Below are 21,619 nucleotides of genomic sequence, written 5' to 3' on the forward strand. Positions count from 1 at the left end.
AAGTTCTAAGGGCTATTGAACATTTTATGATACATAGCACAAAATCTAGCACTGTCTAATCTTTCCCCAAAATTAATTATTACTGTCATCATAACTGGCTGGATAAAATTCTAAAATCTAAAAGTCAGGGTTATTTACTGCCATAATTTTCACATAGTAAACCAACACTAAACGTTGTAAGGAATGTTAAAGGCGAGAGAGAGAGAGAGAGAGAGAACATGCAGTACATTAATTACAAAAAAGAAAGAGATGATATAGTACGATATCCTCACACATTTTAGTCATTTGTTAATGTTGCTTCTGAATTCCCAAACCTTATTTCTGCTTCCACAGTAGACACCATAGATTTGCAAATTTATTACGTATTGCTTAAGATCTTTAGGACTGGGTTTTGGGCCCTAAATAATCAAATTAGTAAAACAAAAAAAATCCATGTAAAGACTCTTCAAAGATACACAGCAATTTGTTTAATAGCTATATATTAGATTATCATAGAAATGCCAGAAAAACCACAGGGATCATAAAGTAATCCATTTCAGTTATTTACTATTTTAATGTTTTGTGTTATAGCCAGCATCACATGCAATTTTTGTATTCCATTATTTTTGCATATTTTGCATGCCATTGGTTTACATTTTAAATAATGATAAAATAATGGTTTTAACTATTTATCACTGAGAAGAGCTTTACAATTATTAAGGCGCCACGTTTATCCAAAAGCTTTACATTTTCAGCTCATTACATTTTCAGCTCATTACATTTTCATAAATAAATGGTCCACTTTAAGAACAATGTCCTACTATGATTTAATTGGTGCCTTATATGGTTGTCAGATTTTTATATTCTGCATTTTGACAACACAGTATTAATAAATCTTTTTAAGGTGTCTTAGCATTATACATATAATAAATTTTGTGTATAATTTTGATAGTGAACATATTAAATATTTGAAAACCTCCCATCAGTGTGAATAAATTGCTTACATTAATAAATATGCCATGATATTGGACTTTTGAAACACAAATTTTTGTTTCCATGACAAAAACCTTTGTAGTACATCACCAGCATCCCCATTAGTTGAAATCTTATTTTCATCTGACCAGAGCTCCAAAGAAGATAGAATAATAGTCATTTTAAGCTGAGAAAACATCTGAAAACAGAAGATATATGATATACGGCTTTGGGTGACCATAAATATAACATTACATCTCCATACATAATGCTAATATGTTCAATTTACTATATTTTGGAGAAGAATCCATTGGTGGATGAAACTAGTTAGCACAACTGTAGTTTTTATAAAAGTGAAAATGCTATTTATATAAATAGTGTTACTGCATTAAAATAAATGTTTCTTGTTAAATACTAAAGATAAATACTTACAGTGTTGACAGGACCAAAGATATAGACAACTTTCTCAGCTGCAGCTGTCATGTCAGAGCCCATATAAGCATACTAAAAGACAAATTTTCTTTCTTAATCCCTAGTGAAAATGACTGAACTATCACATTGTAAATGTATTTAAATATAAAGTGTTAGAATAATGCAGTGCTAAAGTGAAGAGACAAAAACAAAATTAAGTGCTAAGTTTGAGGCATAACCCTAGAGGCTTTATACATTAATTAATGATATTAAAATGACATAGTTGTGATTATCTTCCTTACATATATGTATGTATGAAAGGTCAAAAAGTGAAGTTTCCAATGTTGCAGGATATTTTTAAGGAATCAGAGAGACTGATGGGGTTCAGGAGGATATTTATTAATTATTTAGGTGCACCAGCCCAATCAGATTAACATCCAAAGGATGGACTGAGCCCTGAACAACGAGTTACGTTACCTTTTAAGCATTTCGTGGCGGTGGGGGGAGATCTGTGCAGGGGGAAGCATATTACAGAAATGAGAAATAAAGACAGTTATTTAATTAATTGTGACATGCATTACATCGTTTCTTACTTTTAAAAGAAAAACATGTTTTGCGACTTGAGTTTATCTGTCTAGTGACCTTGCAACTGCACAGCTAGGGAATCAGGGTCTTCACAATGCCTGGGAAAGGAGGAGCGAAAGACTCACTAGCCACAGTAAAACAGGCAGTTAATTTTTAAAGGACTCCAGCTCTTTCTCTTTCTCAGGGGGAACTGGGTTTTCTTACATACAACTGAGTTTCTGTTTATACACTCCTTAATTTCTTTTAATTCCTGTTCCACAAGAGCACATATTCATTAAACACCAGATGGAATTCCATCACAAACACAAGTCAGTTGATGTAAAAATTGGCGAAATCCAAAGTTTTGGATATGAATGATAGTGATGGCTGCCCAGCAATATGGATGTATTTAATTCCACTGAAAAGTAGGCTTAAAAAGCATTAAGATAGTAATTTTTATACTGTGTATTTTACTACAATACAAATGTTACAATAAATAATAAATTGTAAAAAAAAAAAAAAAAAAAAACCTGAAATTAGGCAAACCACCTACCTATGTAGTAAGAGATAAAATAAAATTATTTCCACTTAACTATATTATCATTCCTTGTGTGAACTCCATATTGATGGGGTAAAATATGTCTGGCTTTTCATTTAGTCTCCCTAAGCCATAAAGCTTTTCTAAGAAACAAAAGTGTGGAAAAGTCAATAAATAAATGGATTTTGATTGTTTTTATGAAGTAATTTTATAGGTGTGATTTTTTTTGCCTGATACTTATAAATCGTACTAAAATAATAAAATACATCCATATATTCATATTTCGCATTTTATTTAAACTCCTTAGACAGTTTTCTAAGAAACTGATTTTTTAGTTTTCAGTATGTGTTTGTGTTTTCACCTGAGTCTTAAGAGAAGAAAACTAGAACTAGATATTACTAAAATTGGCAATTGGCTGCTGCTAAACATACTGTGATTCCTTTTTTTTTTTTTTTTTTCCTGTTTTCCTTCACTACAATAATTCAACCGTCTTCCCAGAAGGCTATGATGTGGAACAGTCATCTTGCCAAGACTTCATCAGCAAAAGGTCTAGAGTACAAATGTGCTTTATAACCCTATATTACCCCTGAATGCATTGTAAATGTCAACTTTTTAGAAAAAAAAAAGAGCCCACGTGCCCAGAAATGCCGGCTCCCACGTGCCTCCTCCGATGCAGCCCACTGTGGGCGGGAGCGCGGGGCTGTAGGATCCACCCGCCTCGGGATCCACGGAGCTGGGTCCCGCAGCACTCGCAGACCCCACGGCCCTTCCGCTCCGCTCGGCCTCCACCACCCTGGCCTCGAGCTGCAGCCGTTCCAAGGGCAACGGCCGTCCTGTGGCTGGGCCGCTGGCTAGGCAATGCTGTCTCTCTTGCTGATCCTCTCAGGCCTGGGCCGGCTGACCTCCGCGGGCCCGCGTAAGTAAAGAGCCCTGCAGGAGAGGACGCCGCCTTTCCCCTTTCGCCTTTCGCAGGGCAGAGAAGCGCAGGCCAGGCTGGGGAGGGGGCCTCAGAACCGCTCACAAGTGTGGACCACAGGCTGCAGCGGGAAGCGGGGATGCCGGATGGGACCTGTAGCCCACACTTCTACCACGCAGGGCTGAGGTCACCAAGCCCTGAAGTGTCCTTGGGCAGAGCTAGGATAAACCTCCCATACCTGGAGGAGCCGTTTCCTGGAACTGGACAGTGTGTGTGTGTGTGTGCGTGCGTGTGTGTGTGTGTGTGCGTGCGTGTGTGTGTGTGTGTGTGCGTGCGTGCGTGTGTGTGTGTGTGCGCGCGCGCGTGTGTGTGTGTGTGCGCGCGTGTGCGTGCATGTGCGTGTGCGTGCGTGTGCGTGTGCGTGTATGCGATGGAAGTATAAAGAGTGATGAGAAAGGACGCTGTGACATGAATACACTGGGAATGTTCACATATGCTTTTCCTCATGCAGATTCTGAAACACCAGTTCTGCAAATTACAGTACCACGGAAGATCCAGACAAACACCAATGATGGCGATGTTTCAGAAACGCATGTAATTAAGAGATCACCTTTTAAAATTATGGTGTTTTGTTTTTTCTGGACTACATGGCCCCAATGAATTCATACATATCCCTTTGTGAAATTTTGTGTTCTAATTTACCGTGCTAAGGAGTCTTTTGGTCTGAATGACAGCAGGAGTTTGATATTTTTTCATTTCTCAAGTAATATATGAATGTTAGATAACTGTTTTAGGCCGGGCGCGGTGGCTCAAGCCTGTAATCCCAGCACTTTGGGAGGCCGAGACGGGCGGATCACGAGGTCAGGAGATCGAGACCATCCTGGCTAAGACAGTGAAACCCCGTCTGTACTAAAAATACAAAAAACTAGCCAGGCGTGGTGGCGGCGCCTGTAGTCCCAGCTACAAGGGAGGCTGAGGCAGGAGAATGGCGGGAACCCGGGAGGCGGAGCTTGCAGTGAGCCGAGATCGCGACACTGCACTCCAGCCTGGGCGACAGAGCGAGACTCCGCCTCAAAAAAAAAAAAAAAAAAAAAAAAGATAACTGTTTTAAAATAGAGATTCAGAAAAAGAATCCCCAGATTCCTATGACACAAAGGAACCATATTCAGTCTACTGGGTTCTTTTAGAAAATATGTACATTTAAATCTGTGTTATTATATAGTTGAGGTCATACTAATATTTACCAAGCAATATGTTTTTAACATGATAATATATAAAGACTATCTTCATGCCTATACATGTGTATATAAATCCTTTGTAAAAATGAAAGTAATGTCATCTTTCATCTGATTAGAGTAGGAAAGTAGGTATGTTGTAAAATTAAATTGAGGTAATACAGAGAATGCTGAATAAAATGAATGTCCACACCAGTCTCTAAAAATAATAAATTTGTACTAAATGAATATTTAGAAACACATGTAAACATTGAAAAATATCTTCCAGAAAAGTTACTTTACATTTGACTGTTATTAACAAACAATAATGATACATATATTTTTGAACTGTCACCAGGCTTTGTTCAATTTTCTCATCTCCACTAACTCACACAAACACACACATGTACACACCACTGTGAGAGATAAACATTATGTTTTAGTGATGAAATATTCAGCTCACTAGGAACATTTAACAATTCTGAAGTTGTATAAATTTAATAAAATGCATTCAGCACCTATAGAGTGAAAATTCATAGCTCTAGAGGAAGAAACTGTGAAAGCCATTTCCATAGTGAGATCTTAAAATGTTTTCCTCAAATGTTGGTTGACAAATCATAAGAAAATTCATAAAGGTAAAGAAAATTTGAACAACAAAAATATTTTTATCCAATGGACATATATAGAACATGAACCCAGTGAAGTGAATGTATTGTTTTCTCCAGTTCTGATATGTTTTAGGACTCACTAGACTCTACAGTTTATCACACAAGAATCCAAGAAACATTCACTGTGAGCTCCCTGTTTAGAAACACAGTCTCTGTGTTCCTGAAGCATACTGAGTCTACCAACAAAAGAACTACAGGAGAAATGTTGGCTTTCAGAGATCTCAGCTGAAATCTTTCAGTGACTCTTTAAATAGTCAAGCAGGGCTTGTCAAAATAATTAGGCAAACACTGAGGAGGCTCCCTTGGCCAGGGACGTTTTGAGCCATGAAAGCCCATTATAAATATCACTGCCTTTGTTTTGGACAAGAATCTGAAATATCCAGATGTGTAGGGATTCCCAGATCTAAAGATAGAGCTTTTCCAATCCAGCTGTAATTTAGCTCTATGCCACTGTAAGTAATGTACATTCTTCTGAAGAATATATAGGACGGTCAACAAAATTGATGATAGTAAAGAAAGAAAATTAAAAATCAAATACTGGTAGCATAAAACTAATTATATGGTAACAATCAATTAGGATAAAACTTAACAAGAAACTCAAAAATGCATTTAGCAATTTGTAGACGTACTTCTATATATTTCACAGGGTGAAGAAGAAATAAGTGATAATGGATATTACACAATGCATAATGGGCAAGAGTAAATAAATTACATACATAAATTTGATATACACTTGAAAATTGCATAGGAATATAACTAAAAATATATAAATAGCCAATATTTTACCTGACAACCCTGTCATTCAGAAATGAAGGATAAAAAATATCCTGTACAAACAAAGGCTGAGGAAGTTTATTACCACCAGGCTTGCCTAATAAATGCTAAAAGGAGTTATTTAAGCTAAAACGAAAGGAGGCTAAATTATAACAGGAGCACATATGAAAGTGTAATACCCACAGGCAAAGGTAAATATAAGTCAATTTCAGAATGCTATAATACTGTAATAGTGGTGTATGAATCACTTATAACTCTAACGTAAAGGTTAAAAGTCAAAAGTGTTAAAATAACTATCACTACCATAGTTAATGGATACAAAACATAAAAAGATGGAAAATTTGACATAGATAACATAAAATTATGCATATGTGTAGAAGTAATAATGCATAGTTTTTGTATGTGATTGAAGTTAAATTTCTAGTATCTTAAAATAACCTGATATAACTATATGTTTATGTAAGCCTCGTGGTAAACCATGAAACAAAAATCTGTAGTAAATACACAAAAATTAAAGAGAAAATAATCAATAGATACCACTGCAGGATAACATCAAATCACAGAGGAACACAGGAAGAGAAGAAAAATGCACAAAACAACATATAAAGCAGCCAGAAAACAATTATCAAAATGGCAATAGTAAGTCTTCATGTCAATAATTACTCTAAATTTAAACGGACTATAAACTCTCCAATCAAAAGACATAGAGTGGCTGAATGGGTTAAAAGTATCCAAAGATATGCTGCCTGAGAGAGACACATTTCAGCTTTAAGAACATGCAGGGGCTGAAAGTGAAGGGAAAGGAAAAGATATTGCATGGAAATCAAAATCCAAAGAGGAAAGGAGTCTCTGTGCTTTTATGAGACAAAAATAGACTTTAAGTCAAAAACTGTAGCAAAAGGCAAAAAAGTCATACTGTAATCATAAAGGGGCCAGTTAATCAAGAAGATACAACAATTTAAAGTGTATATGCACCCAACACAGAGCCCCCTAAATGTATAAAGCAAATTTAAACAGAACTGAAATGAGAAATAATATTGACAAAGGACTTCAATACCCCAATTTCAACCATGGATAGATTTATACAGCAGAAAATTAATGAGAAACATTTAGACTTAAACTGCACTTTAGACCAAATGGACCTAAAAGACCTCTATAGAACGTTCCATCAAATAGAAACAGGGAAAAATAGAAAACTCCTAAATAAGTGGAAATTAAACAGCACCTTCTTAAACAACCAATTGGTCAAAGAAGAAAACAAAGGGTGAAAAAGAAGAGAGTAGAATAACCATAGATAGAGGGACAAAACTAAGAGTTATATTTTTAAAAATATAAATAAAATTAATAAACCTTTAACAATATTAGGAAAAGCAGAGGACTCAAATATGCAATACCAGAAATAAAGGAGGAGACATTACAATTGACATCACCAAGTAAAAGCATCATGCTATGAACAATTTTATGCCGACCAACTGCATAACCTGGAAGAAATGGACAGCATCCTAGAAACAATCTATGAAGACTGAATAATGAAAAATAGAAAATCTGAGGAGATCTATAACAAGTAAGACTGAATCAACAATCAAAAATCTCCTATAAAGAAAAGTCCAAGACCAGATGACTTAACTGGTGATTTCTACCAAACATTTTTTTTATAAAAAAAAGAGTAAATAACAATTATTCTCAGAGTTTTCCAAAAAGTGGAAGAGGAAGGAGCACTTCCAAACTTATTTCATGAAGCCAGTATTACAATATTACTCTAATACCAAAGTTGGACTGAGATACTCCAAGATAAAAACATGAGCCAATATCCCTGGACAAAGATGAAAGTATCCTCAATAAAATATTACCAAATTCAACAGCACAATAAAAGGACTGTATATCATGATCAACTGGGATTTATTCCTGGGATTCAAGGATTGTTAAACATATGCAAATGAGTACATGTGTATGCCACATTAAGAGAATAAAGGATAACAAACATATCATCATCTCAATAGATAAAGTAAAGGCTTTGGACAAAATCCAGCATTCTTTTATGATAAAAATTCTCAACTAATTGGGTATAGAAAGAATTTACTACAAAATAATAAAGGCCATAAATGACAGGCCTACATCTGACATCATACTCAATATGGAAAAGATGAAATCTTTTCCTCTAATATCATGAAAACTACACTGGTGCCCAGTCTCACCACTACTGTTAAACATTGAACTCCATCTTAAAAAAAAAAAAAAAAAATTACCTGCTTGTAACAAAGGCCAAGCGGACCACTCCCAAAGACCACTTGGAAGTGCATCCCCAACAGCAGTCCTCACTTCAATTCAAGTTAAGTCTTTAAAATTGTATTTTGTGTCTCAGCTTCTTCCTGTAGGTCTTTTGACCCCTGCTGGCCAGGGGCACTCAGTGTAGGCCCAGTGGAAGCCAGAATTCACATCCTCACCCAGGGACCCAGGAAGCCCCCCTTGCAAGTCCCTCTCACGGCTGGGCTAGGCCACCTGTTTGTGCATTCCCGTAGTCCCCTGTGCATTTCCACCAGGAGACTGGGTTATTGTAATCTTCAATATCCTTGTCTGCCACCCACACTGCACCCAGCAGGGCTGAGCCTTGTTCTCTCTGCTATCTCCAGTACCCACTGCTTAGGGGGCCTTTGTGAGCATATTCTGAAGGAAGAAAGGGAAGGTGAGGGGAGAACAGCCTGGAAATGATAAAGAGATCAGGTTGGGCACAGTGGCCATGCCTGTAATCCCAGCAATTTGGGAGACCAAAGCGGGCAAATAACTTGAGGTCAGGAGTTTGAGACCAGCCTGGCCAACATGATGAAACCCCATCTCTACTTAAAAAAAAAAAAAAAATTCGCTGGGCGTGGTGGCAAGCACCTGTAGTGTCAGCTACTAGGGAGGCTGAGGCAGGAAAATCGCTTGAACCCCAGAAGCGGAGGTTGCAGTGAGGCGAGGTAGCACCCTTGCACTCCAGCCTGGGCAAAAGAGTGAGAGTTTGTCTCAAAAAAGTAAATAAATAAAATAAAATCGGTGTATATGTGGCTGCATTTCTTACATAACACCTCACATTTATTCAAAGAAATCTGAGACCTGCTGCTGCCTTGCTCTCAGGAAACAAGCACAGGAAAACTAAATTGTTGTATGCCATCAGTGGCAGAGTGTGCAAGTGACAGGAGATGTGGTGCTTCCAATGAAGAGACCAAAGGATGGGGACACTTGGAAAATCCCAAGCCAAGCTTGAGTTGCCAACTACAGCCAAATGGAGTACTGCCTTCTCCAAACACAGATAGGACTTAGATGGCGGCCACTGGTCTTAAGCAGGGAAGACCTAAGTCACCTCAAGTGTCCTGTGAGAGACCACAGTCTTTGCCAAGAGAGAGGAAGTGCCCATGCAGGCCCTGACATAAAGCCTCTTGGTCAGGAAGTCCTTCTGACCTTCTTTTCTTGGATAGCCCTTCCTTGACAATTAGATGAGAGAAACTTGCCTCTTTGCAAGATAAGACTAACATTATCTTTGGACTTCACCATAGGTGGAAGTTGCACCAGAAGGATTATTCAAGAAGAGAAAATAAAATGCCTCCAAGTCAAATTGTCTATTATCAGAAGACATGATCTTATACATAGAAAATCCTAAACATTCTATATGAAGAAAAGGTTAGAACAAAGACATGAATTCAGTCAAGTTGCAGTATGCAAAAACCAACATAAAACCGATCAGCTGTGTTTCCACACACTGATAGTAAACTAGCTGAGGAATAAATTTTTTAAAAAAATTACTTATAGTAGCATCAAAAAGAATAAAATATTTAGCAATATATTTACCTATGGTGGTGAGAGATCTGTACATTGAAAACTACAAGCTATAAATTGATAAGAAAAATTGAAGAAGACAGAAACAAATGGAAAGATATCCCTTACTCATGGATTAGAAGAATTAATATTGTTAAAATGTGCATATTACCCAAAGCAGCCTCCAGATTCAATGCAATGATGCAATGCCCATGAACATTCTGATGGCATTTTTCACCAAAACAGAAAAAAAACAAATCTAAAATTCTCATGGAACCACAAAAGACTCAAAATAGTTAAAACAATTCTGAGCAAAAACCCTGATGCACCATCACATTTCTTCATTTCCAATTATATTACAATGAAATCACTACCTCATAAAGATATTTGCACTCTCATGTTCATTGCAGCATTATTCCCAACAGTCAAGATATGAAAGTAACCAAAATGTCCATATACAGATGAACGGATAGAGAAATTGTGGTATGTATGTATTTATATATGAAATAGAATATTATTCTGTCTTTAAAAAGAAGTAGATTCTACCATTGTGATGACATGAAATAAGGGAAAGGACATTATGCTACGTGGCATAAGCTAGACACAGAATGAAAAATTCTGCCTGATCTTACCTATATGTGGAATTTCAAAAATTTTCATACATAGAATTGTGGAGAAAACAATGGTTACCAGGGACTCTGTGTGAGGAGGAGGGTGCAGGGGCAAATGTGAAAATGTAGGTAAAAAGGTACAGAGTCGTAGTTACATAGGATGAAACATCTAAGAAATCTAATGTACAAAAGAACTGTAGTTAACAATAAGATGTTTTATACCAGTAATTTGTCAATAAAGTAGATTTTAGGTACTCTTACCACCAAAACAACAACAAGGAAAATATAAAAGAAAGTAACTATATTGGAATGCTATATATTTTAATTTGCTTGACTGCCAGAATCACTTATCTATTTCTAAATCAAGATAAGACTATCAAAAACTTATGTTGTATACTTTAAATATATACAATATACTAAAAGTAAATTATATTATGTATCTATCATAATCAAAATAGTATGGCATTCATCTCTGGGTATATGGGTAAAGAAAATGTAGATTGATAGATGATCGATCAATTGATCAATAAATAGACAAACAATGGAAAGTATTCAGTTTTTAAAAAGAAGGAAATCCTGCCATCCATCATTTGTAACGACCTGGTTGTACTTGGAGGACATTATGCTAAGTGAAATAAGCCAGACACACAAAGACAAATGCTGCATTATCTCACTTATACATAGTATCTTAAAAATAAAGTCAAACACATAGTAACAGAAATTAGACGGTAGCACCAGAGGTTGGAGGCAAGGGTGAAAAGAGAAGACATTGGTCAAATATGTTAAAAATTTATTAATTTCGGCCGGGCGCGGTGGCTCAAGCCTGTAATCCCAGCACTTTGGGAGGCCGAGACGGGCGGATCACAAGGTCAGGAGATCGAGACCATCCTGGCTAACACGGCGAAACCCCGTCTCTACTAAAAACACAAAAAATTAGCCGGGCGAGGTGGCGGCGCCTGTGGTCCCAGCTACTCGGGAGGCTGAGGCAGGAGAATGGCGTAAACCCGGGAGGCGGAGCTTGCAGTGAGCTGAGATCCGGCCACTGCACTCCAGCCTGGGCGACAGAGCGAGACTCCGTCTCAAAAAAAAAAAAAAAAAAAAAAAAAAAAAAAAATTTATTAATTTCTTATATAATCTTATATAATGTTATAACTTTCAGTTATAAGATTAATAAATTCAGAAGATCTAATGCACATCATGGTCCCTATAGTTAATAATAATGTTTAGTTTACTTAAAATTTGCTAAGAATAGACCTCAAATGTTCTCACCACATATGATAAAATGGTAACTATGTGAGGTGATGGATATAGTAATTCGATTGTTTTAATCATTTCACAATGTATATGTATATTAAAACATCATATACATCTTTTACACACTTTAAATAAATACAAAACTTGTTTTTCAGTCGTAGCTCAATAAAGTTGAAAAAATAAAATTGCCTTAAAAGGTTGTGGAAACGAAAGGAATTTTTATTATTGATACAAATAACAATTTATCATGAAGATATCACCATATTTAATCTGTTTGGAACACCATACTAAATCTATCTGAACCAGAAACCTCCATTAAATGGAGGAGCTTCTAATGAGATGTGGGCTGTCCCAGAAAGCGTGACTTTGTGTAAGATGACTCTCTTGAGCTAAGGCAAGAGCCAAAGGGGGTAGGGAGATGAGGACTGCCTGTGGGTAGTACCTCTGGCAGCTGAGCAGTAAGTCTTTTATTCTTAACTGGGAACCTGTGCTGCATTATTTCATTTTCAATTTATTTGTGCTGAGAGCTGCAAAATGGAACAAAGATAACAAAATTCAAGTTTCTTCAACTGTTTCTCAGCATTTCTAAACATTATCCCCATTTTAAATTCAAATCTCATAATAATATATGCTAATGATTAATGATCTGAGTTTTGAAATTTAGACTCCTTGTGTTTATTTAAATTACAATTAATTCTGTTATACGTTCCAATTTTGATACGTGCAGGATATAATCTACATTTGTATGAATGAATATATGTTTCAAGGAACTGTGACGTTTAACTTTTGAGAAGTTAGAATCTCTACCAATTACTTTCTCTCTGAATATTTTGCTACAGGCCACTTATTCCATCAAAATTGAGGGGAAACCATATACTTTCCTGCTTGAAAAACAGTAAGTTACCACTTTTTTATTCATTATTTTTAGTGTCTCAAATTTTTACAATCACTACCTTAAATTGAGCTTAAATAAGAGACTGAATATTAGATTCATTTAACATTTTATATCTTCTCTGTGATTCATTTTAGTCATCAATTTCAGGTTGTCATTTTGAGACTGTTTCAGGGAGGCACTCTGCCTTTTCCTAGGTTCCAGAAGGAAGGCAGGATGGAGCTGAATTTTTAGTAAACTTGTGAAGGACACTCATTGCTGTTTTATGACACTAAGAATTTTGGGGTTGTTTTTACCAACATCATGAAAACATCATGTAAACTAACATCATCTAAAGTAACATCATGAAAACTAATGTAAATATATAAAATCTATTGTTACTTGTTAACAAATACTAACTAAGGTGTATGAGCCATAAAATTACAGTTGAATCTGAAAGAAAATCTCTTTTGAAATCTGGCAGACCTACCTATTACTGTACATACATCTGTGTGTCAGTTATTTTATTTATTTATTTATTTATTTTTATTTATTTATTTATTTTGAGACAGAGTCTCGTTCTGTCACCAGGCTGGAGCACAGTGGCATGATCTTGGCTCACTGCAACCTCTGCCTCCTGGGTTTAAGCGATTCTCCTGCCTCAGTCTCCCAAGTAACTGGGATTACAGGCACACGCCACCACACCCAGATAATTTTTGTATTTTTAATAGAGTCGGGATTTCACCAGGATGTTCTCGATTTCCAGACCTCATGATCTGCCTGCCTCGGCCTCCTAAAGTGCTGGGATTACAGGCATGAGCCACCGCACCTGGCCTATTTTATTTTATTTCATTTTATTTTATTTTTGAGACAGGGTCTCACTCAGTTGCCCAGGCTGGAGTGCAGTGGTGCAATCGTAACTCACTGCAGCCTAGATTTCTTTAGCTCAAGCCATCCTCTCGCCTTGGCCTCCCAAGTAGCTAAGATTACAGGCACACACCACCATGACCCACCAATTCATTTTTATTTTTATTTTTAGTAGAGATAAGTGGTCTCCATATGTTGCCCCAGCTGGTCTTGAACTCCTTAGCTCAAGCAATCCTCCAGGTTTGGCCTTCCAAAGTGCTGGTATAACAGGTGTGAGCCCCTACACCTGGCCCTAGCTGATTATTTTAAATTCATTAAAGCATCCACACATTTTTCTGATTATACTGGTTATTATTCTTTCTTATATTCACAATATGGTATCAAAAAGCAGCAAGTTAATATAGAGATAAGTCCATTTCATTTTTAGATGTTTGTATTGAAAGTAAATTTTGTTTAATTTTATTATTCTGGAAGTTATTTTTTAATCAATGATATAATTACAATGAAGTGTCATCATTTTTATTGAATTAGGTCATTTTTACACCCACATTTCCTGGTGTATTTATACAATGAATCAGGAACATTGTATGTAGATTCTTCATTTTCAAAGGTAAGTTTTGGTTTCTGCCAAGTAAATTTGCATTTTTGTATGTGGTTAAGGTGCCATTGTTGGGGAGGAAATGAATGCTTCATGGCCCATATAATTATTGAGAAAACAGATTACAAAATTAAATATAATGTGGCAATTATTATGAAAGCATATTGAATAGAACTACGTTTTTAAAAATCTGGAACTTAGGAATCATTTCTCCAAAAAGGACATTTAAAGTATGTCTGGAAGTATTAGTAGGAGTTTTAGGGGGGGAAAAAGTGTCTGAAGAAGCGAAGACACACTGAGAAGTTTCAATCGATATATGAGAGGGCCTGGGCAGTGGAGAAAATGGTAGACATTACCTTACAGAAAGACCCCAGGGAACTGATGAGAGTGAGGATGCGATAAAGTAGTGTACCGAACCTTAATAGGTCCAAATGTGAAACCGCGGGATTCGAGTTGTATCAGAAAAACTTTTTTCTTTTTGGTTTTGTTTTTTTGTTTTTTGAGACGAGGGCTCACTGTCACCCCAGTGCAATCTTGGCTCACTGCATCCTGTGCCTCCCAGGCTCAGGTGATCCCCCTCCCTTAGCCTCCCGAGTAGCTGGGACTATAGGTACGCGACACCATCACCCAGATAATTTTTGTATTTTTAGTAGAGTCGGGATTTCACTATGTTGCCCAGGCTGGTCTCAAGCTCCTGGGTTCAAGTAATCTGCCTACCTTGGCCTCCTAAAGTGCTGGGATTACAGGCTGAAAGACATTAAAGAGTCAAGAAAGTTTTGAAATTATGTGAGAAAGCTCATTTTACCCTGTAAGATATTTATTACACCCTGTAAGGTATTTATTACTCTGTAAGACATTTATTCACGCGACTGGGAGGAAATGAAAGGCAATGACTGGTCACACTCTATTGCTGAATTGGAACTGAGAGATGACGAAATCTACAATATGGTAACTGGTAAAGGATTTTCCCTCCCTACCAAATTACAATTCGAAGTCAGAAAAAAAAAAAAAAATACATGAGACACCTGTTTTGAGCCATGTGACAATAGGCCAATTAGGAATTTTGTACCTGAGAGAATGTAAGCACAGGAGATGAATTTCATGTTTAAGTTTGCCCCCTACTGTAGATAGTCTGAACCATAGCATCCAGACATGGAACCAAGCAAAAATCTGAGAGTTTGGAGTTTAAAGTTGCTGATTACTGTTGATTTTTAAGTTTTCTATATTTTGAATATGTCCTTTGTCAAACATGTGCTTTGCAAATATTTTGTCCCTGTTTGTGATTTGTCTTACTTTTCAAATGGTCTCCACTGATCAAAGAGTTTTATTTTTGATGAGGGCTAATTTATCAACAATTTCTTGTTATGATTGGCTGTTTTCATGTCATACCTACGGATTCTACGTAACAGTAGTTTCTGAAGACTTTCTGGGGTTTTTTTAAGTTTATACTTTACATTTAATTCTTTATCTATGTTGAGGTAATGTTGTATAAGGTGTGGAATTTGGATCAAAATTCAGTCTTGACTAGATGTATAATAGTTACAACACTATATTTTTAAAAGGCTATATTTCTGCTTTGAATTGCTCTTTTAACTACTTTGTCAAAAAAATCCGTGGATCTAGTGTGGATATATGTCTGGGTTGTTAACTAGAGTGGTTTTTCCCACTTTATTATTCTTTCTTATACTTTTTAAACTCTTCTATTCTAGATATTTTGCTTTTTTATGTAAGATTTAGATAAAGCTACTCCATGTGCAAAAAAAAAAAAAAAATTGCTAGGACTATGATAGAAATTGTGTTAAATCCATAGATCAATTTGGGGAGAACTGACATCTTTACTATGTTAAGTTTTCCAATTCAAAAACACAGTAAGTCTCTCAATTTATTTGGTCATTTACGTATGTCTTTCACTAGTGTTTTTGTTATTTCAGCTTTCAGATCCTATACATTTTTTAGGTTTATACCTAAGTATTTCATTTTATTGCAGCAATTGTAAATGATCTTGTGTTTTAATTTTAGTTTCCACGTGTATACTGTTCTAGTGATGCAATTCATTTTCTGGGTTTCATCTACTATTCTAGAATCTTGCTAAATTCACAAATTAGTTCTAAAAGGGCTTTTTAATAGATGCCTTGAGATTTCCTACATAGACACGTCTTTAACAAATATAGACAATTTTCTGTCTTCATTTTCAACCAATATGTCAGTCTGCTTTTCATTTCTTTGCCTTGCCTCACTGTAATTTGCTAAAATGTCCAGAACCATGCTGAATAACCATAGCGAGGGCATTCTTCGATTATTCTCAATTTCATGGAAAACATATTCAGTCTTTCATTGTGAAAAAATAATTTTAGCTTTAGGTTTTCTTATAGTCTCTGTATGAAGTTGAGAAAATTCTCCTCTATTTCTAGCCTGCTAAAAGTTTATTTTGTTCTTTTTGTTCATTAATGGCTATTTAGTTACAGAAAATGCTTTTTCTACATCAGTTGATAGGACTACAAGTTTTTCTTTTCTTTTTTGGTCTTTGGGCATGCTGGATCAAATTGATTTATTTTTAAATCTTGAAATAGTTTTGCATACCTAAAAAATTACAACCAAGTCCTGACATGATTAATTATAATTCTTTTTACACATGACTTATTATCTTGAGGTTTCTCTCATCAGTATTCATGAGAGATATTGATCTGCAAGTTTTGTTTTGTACTGACTTTGTTTGATTTTTGAATTAGGGTCATAATAATGTATGTATAAGGTCCTATAAAGGAAGCTGAGATTTGCTTTTTCTGCATCTATTAATTTCATCCTGTAAATTGTATTATTTATTATATAATATAGTGTATCACATTAATTGATTGTCTTATGTTGAACCACTATTACATTCCAGAGATAAATCCCACCTGGTCATAGTGTAGGACACTTTTAATATTCTGTTGCATTCAGATGTTTTTGAGACTTTTTCCATCTATGTGCATCAGGGATATTGGCTTGTAGTTTTCTTTTCCTGTAATGATTTATGTGGCTTTGATGTCTGGCCTCGTAGGGTAAATTTGGAAGTGTTTCCTTTTTCAGTTTTTTGCAAGAGTTTAAGAATGGTTGTTGTGGCATTAATTATTCTTTAAATGTTTGGTAGAGTTCAACAGTAAAGTTCTCTGATCCTGCTCTTTTGTTTGTTGGTAGGTTTTGATTACTGATCTAATCATTCTAGTTGTGAGTCCTTTTAAATTTTGTACTTCGTTATGATTCAATCTTGGCAGTTTCTATGTTTCTAGATATTTATCAGTTTCTTCTGGATTATCCAGTTTGCTAACAGAAAATTGTTCATACTAGTCTCTTATATGATCTTTTTCTGTTTCCGCGGGATTAGTTATAAAGTCTCTGTTTTATTTCTGATTTTATTTATTCGCATCCTTTCTATTTTCTTAGCATAGCTAAGTTTAGTTGTCAATTTTGTTTCTTTTCGAAACACGAACTTCTTTGTTTCTATATTGGTTTTCTATTTTTCTTTTATTTCTGTTCTAATCTTTGTTTTTTTAATTTTTTCTGCTAATTTGGGGCTTAGTTTTATCGTGTTTTTCTAGATCCTTCAGATAAACATATTTGAGATATGCCTTTTTTTAATGTAGGCATATATTGCTATGAACTTTTCTCATAGTATTGCTTTTCCTGCATCCATTTGTTTTAATATTTTTTGTTTACTTTTATTTTTTTTTTATTTTTTTTAAATTTATTTATTATTATTATACTTTAAGTTGTAGGGTACATGTGCATAACGTGCAGGTTTGTTACATATGTATACTTGTGCCATGTTGGTGTGCTGCACCCATCAAATCGTCATTTACATCAGGTATAACTCCCAATGCAATCCCTCCCCCCTCCCCCCTCCCCATGATAGGCCCCTGTGTGTGATGTTCCCCTTCCTGAGTCCAAATGATCTCGTTGTTCAGTTCCCACCTATGAGTGAGAACATGCGGTGTTTGCTTTTCTGTTCTTGTGATAGTTTGCTAAGAATGATGGTTTCCAGCTGCATCCATGTCCCTACAAAGGACACAAACTCACCCTTTTTGATGGCTGCATAGTATTCCATGGTGTATATGTGCCACGTTTTCTTAATCCAGTCTGTCACTGATGGACATTTGGGTTGATTCCAAGTCTTTGCTATTGTGAATAGTGCTGCAATAAACATACGTGTGCATGTGTCTTTATAGCAGCATAATTTATAATCCTTTGGGTATACACCCGTAATGGGATGGCTGGGTCGTATGGTACATCTAGTTCTAGATCCTTGAGGAATCGCCATACTGTTTTCCATAATGGTTGAACTAGTTTACAATCCCACCAACAGTGTAAAAGTGTTCCTATTTCTCCACATCCTCTCCAGCACCTGTTGTTTCCTGACTTTTTAATGATCGCCATTCTAACTGGTGTGAGATGGTATCTCATTGTGGTTTTGATTTGCATTTCTCTGATGGCCAGTGATGATGAGCATTTTTTCATGTGTCTGTTGGCTGTATGAATGTCTTCTTTTGAGAACTGTCTGTGCATATCCTTTGCCCACTTTTTGATGGGGTTGTTTTTTTCTTGTAAATTTGTTTGAGTTCTTTGTAGGTTCTGGATATTAGCCCTTTGTCAGATGAGTAGATTGCAAAAATTTTCTCCCATTCTGTAGGTTGCCTGTTCACTCTGATGGTAGTTTCTTTTGCTGTGCAGAAGCTCTTTAGTTTAATGAGATCCCATTTCAATTTTGGCTTTTGCTGCCGTTGCTTTTGGTGTTTTAGACATGAAGTCTTTGCCCAAGCCTATGTCCTGAATGGTACTGCCTAGGTTTTCCTCTAGGATTTTTATGGTATTAGGTCTAACATTTAAGTCTCTAATCCATCTTGAATTAATTTTCGTATAAGCAGTAAGGAAAGGATCGAGTTTCAGCTTTCTACTTATGGCTAGCCAATTTTCCCAGCACCATTTATTAAATAGGGAATCCTTTCCCCATTTCTTGTTTCTCTCAGGTTTGTCAAAGATCAGATGGCTGTAGATGTGTGGTATTATTTCTGAGGACTCTGTTCTGTTCCATTGGTCTATATCTCTGTTTTGGTACCAGTACCATGCTGTTTTGGTTACTGTAGCCTTGTAGTATAGTTTGAAGTCAGGTAGTGTGATGCCTCTAGCTTTGTCCTTTTGACTTAGGATTGTCTTGGAGATGTGGGCTCTTTTTTGGTTCCATATGAACTTTAAAGCAGTTTTTTCCAATTCTGTGAAGAAAGTCATTGGTAGCTTGATGGGGATGGCATTGAATCTATAAATTACCTTGGGCAGTATGGCCATTTTCACGATATTGATTCTTCCTATCCATGAGCATGGTATGTTCTTCCATTTGTTTGTGTCCTCTTTGATTTCACTGAGCAGTGGTTTGTAGTTCTCCTTGAAGAGGTCCTTTACATCCCTTGTAAGTTGGATTCCTAGGTATTTTATTCTCTTTGAAGCAATTGTGAATGGAAGTTCATTCCTGATTTGGCTCTCTGTTTGTCTGTTACTGATGTATAAGAATGCTTGTGATTTTTGCACATAATTTTGTATCCTGAGACTTTGCTGAAGTTGCTTATCAGCTTAAGGAGATTTTGGGCTGAGACAATGGGTTTTTCTAAATATACAATCATGTCATCTGCAAACAGGGACAGTTTGACTTCTTCTTTTCCTAACTGAATACCCTTGATTTCTTTCTCTTGCCTAATTGCCCTAGCCAGAACTTCCAGCACTATGTTGAATAGGAGTGGTGAGAGAGGGCATCCCTGTCTTGTGCCAGTTTTCAAAGGGAATTTTTCCAGTTTTTGCCCATTCAATACGATATTGGCTGTGGGTTTGTCATAAATAGCTCTTATTATTTTGAGGTACGTTCCATCAATACCGAATTTATTGAGCGTTTTTAGCATGAAGGGCTGTTGAATTTTGTCAAAAGCCTTTTCTGCATCTATTGAGATAATCATGTGGTTCTTGTCTTTGGTTCTGTTTATATGCTGGATTATGTTTATTGATTTGCGAATGTTGAACCAGCCTTGCATCCCAGGGATGAAGCCCACTTGATCATGGTGGATAAGCTTTTTGATGTGTTGCTGAATCCGGTTTGCCAGTATTTTACTGAGGATTTTTGCATCGATGTTCATCAGGGATATTGGTCTAAAATTCTCTTTTTTTGTTGTGTCTCTGCCAGGTTTTGGTATCAGGATGATGTGGGCCTCATAAAATGAGTTAGGGATTCCTGAGATCATTTGGACTCAGGAAGGGGAACATCACACACAGGGGCCTATCATGGGGAGGGGGGAGGGGGGAGGGATTGCATTGGGAGTTATACCTGATGTAAATGACGATTTGATGGGTGCAGCACACCAACATGGCACAAGTATACATATGTAACAAACCTGCACGTTATGCACATGTACCCTACAACTTAAAGTATAATAATAATAAATAAATTTAAAATTCCCTCTTTTTCTATTGATTGGAATAGTTTCAGAAGGAATGGTACCAACTCCTCCTTGTACCTCTGGTAGAATTCAGCTGAGAATCCATCTGGTCCTGGACTTTTTTTGGTTGGTAGGCTATTAATTATTGCCTCAATTTCAGAGCCTACTATTGGTCTATTCAGGGATTCAACTTCTTCCTGGTTTAGTCTTGGAAGAGTGTAAGTGTCCAGGAAATTATCCATTTCTTCTAGATTTTCTAGTTTATTTGCGTAGAGGTGTTTATAGTATTCTCTGATGCTAGTTTGTATTTCTGTGGGGTCGGTGGTGATATCCCCTTTATCATTTTTAATTGCGTCAATTTGATTCTTCTCTCTTTTCTTCTTTATTAGTCTTGCTAGTGGTCTGTCAATTTTGTTGATCTTTTCAAAAAACCAATTCCTGGATTCATTGATTTTTTGGAGAGTTTTTTGTGTCTCTATCTCCTTCAGTTCTGCTCTGATCTTAGTTATTTCTTGCCTTCTGCTAGCTTTCGAATGTGTTTGCTCTTGCTTCTCTAGTTCTTTTAATTGCGATGTTAGAGTGTCAATTTTAGATCTTTCCTGCTTTCTCTTGTGGGCATTTAGTGCTATAAATTTCCCTCTACACACTGCTTTAAATGTGTCCCAGAGATTCTGGTATGTTTTATCTTTGTTCTCATTGGTTTCAAAGAACATCTTTATTTCTGCCTTCATTTCGTTATGTACCCAGTAGTCATTCAGGAGCACGTTGTTCAGTTTCCATGTAGTTGAGCGGTTTTGATTGAGTTTCTTAGTCCTGAGTTCTAGTTTGATTGCACTGTGGTCTGAGAGACAGTTTGTTATAATTTCTGTTCTTGTACATTTGCTGAGGAGTGCTTTACTTCCAATTACGTGGTCGATTTTGGAGTAAGTACGATGTGGTGCTGAGAAGAATGTGTATTCTGTTGATTTGTGGTGGAGAGTTCTATAGATGTCTATTAGGTCTGCTTGCTGCAGAGATGAGTTCAATTCCTGGATATCCTTGTTAACTTTCTGTCTCGTTGATCTGTCTAATGTTGACAGTGGAGTGTTGAAGTCTCCCATTATTATTGTATGGGAGTCTAAGTCTCTTTGTAAGT

General features: G+C 36.3%; 1 protein-coding gene across 2 annotated transcripts in view; it reads left to right on the plus strand.

The window, feature by feature from the left end:
* Positions 1–3,130: 3,130 nt before the first annotated feature.
* LOC126961196 (A disintegrin and metallopeptidase domain 3-like) overlaps positions 3,131–21,619 on the plus strand; it is a 93,376-nt gene continuing 74,887 nt past the window's right edge. For both annotated transcript variants that reach the window (XM_050801317.1, XM_050801318.1), the window contains exons 1-4: positions 3,131–3,380; positions 3,892–3,974; positions 12,533–12,588; positions 13,963–14,041. In XM_050801317.1, coding sequence (XP_050657274.1) covers positions 3,323–3,380; positions 3,892–3,974; positions 12,533–12,588; positions 13,963–14,041 — 276 coding nt within the window. In that variant the 5' untranslated portion in view covers positions 3,131–3,322. The remainder of the gene's footprint in view (positions 3,381–3,891; positions 3,975–12,532; positions 12,589–13,962; positions 14,042–21,619) is intronic.

This window comes from Macaca thibetana, chromosome 8 (assembly GCF_024542745.1).
Source record: "Macaca thibetana thibetana isolate TM-01 chromosome 8, ASM2454274v1, whole genome shotgun sequence".
In the NCBI taxonomy this organism is placed as follows: domain Eukaryota; kingdom Metazoa; phylum Chordata; class Mammalia; order Primates; family Cercopithecidae; genus Macaca; species Macaca thibetana.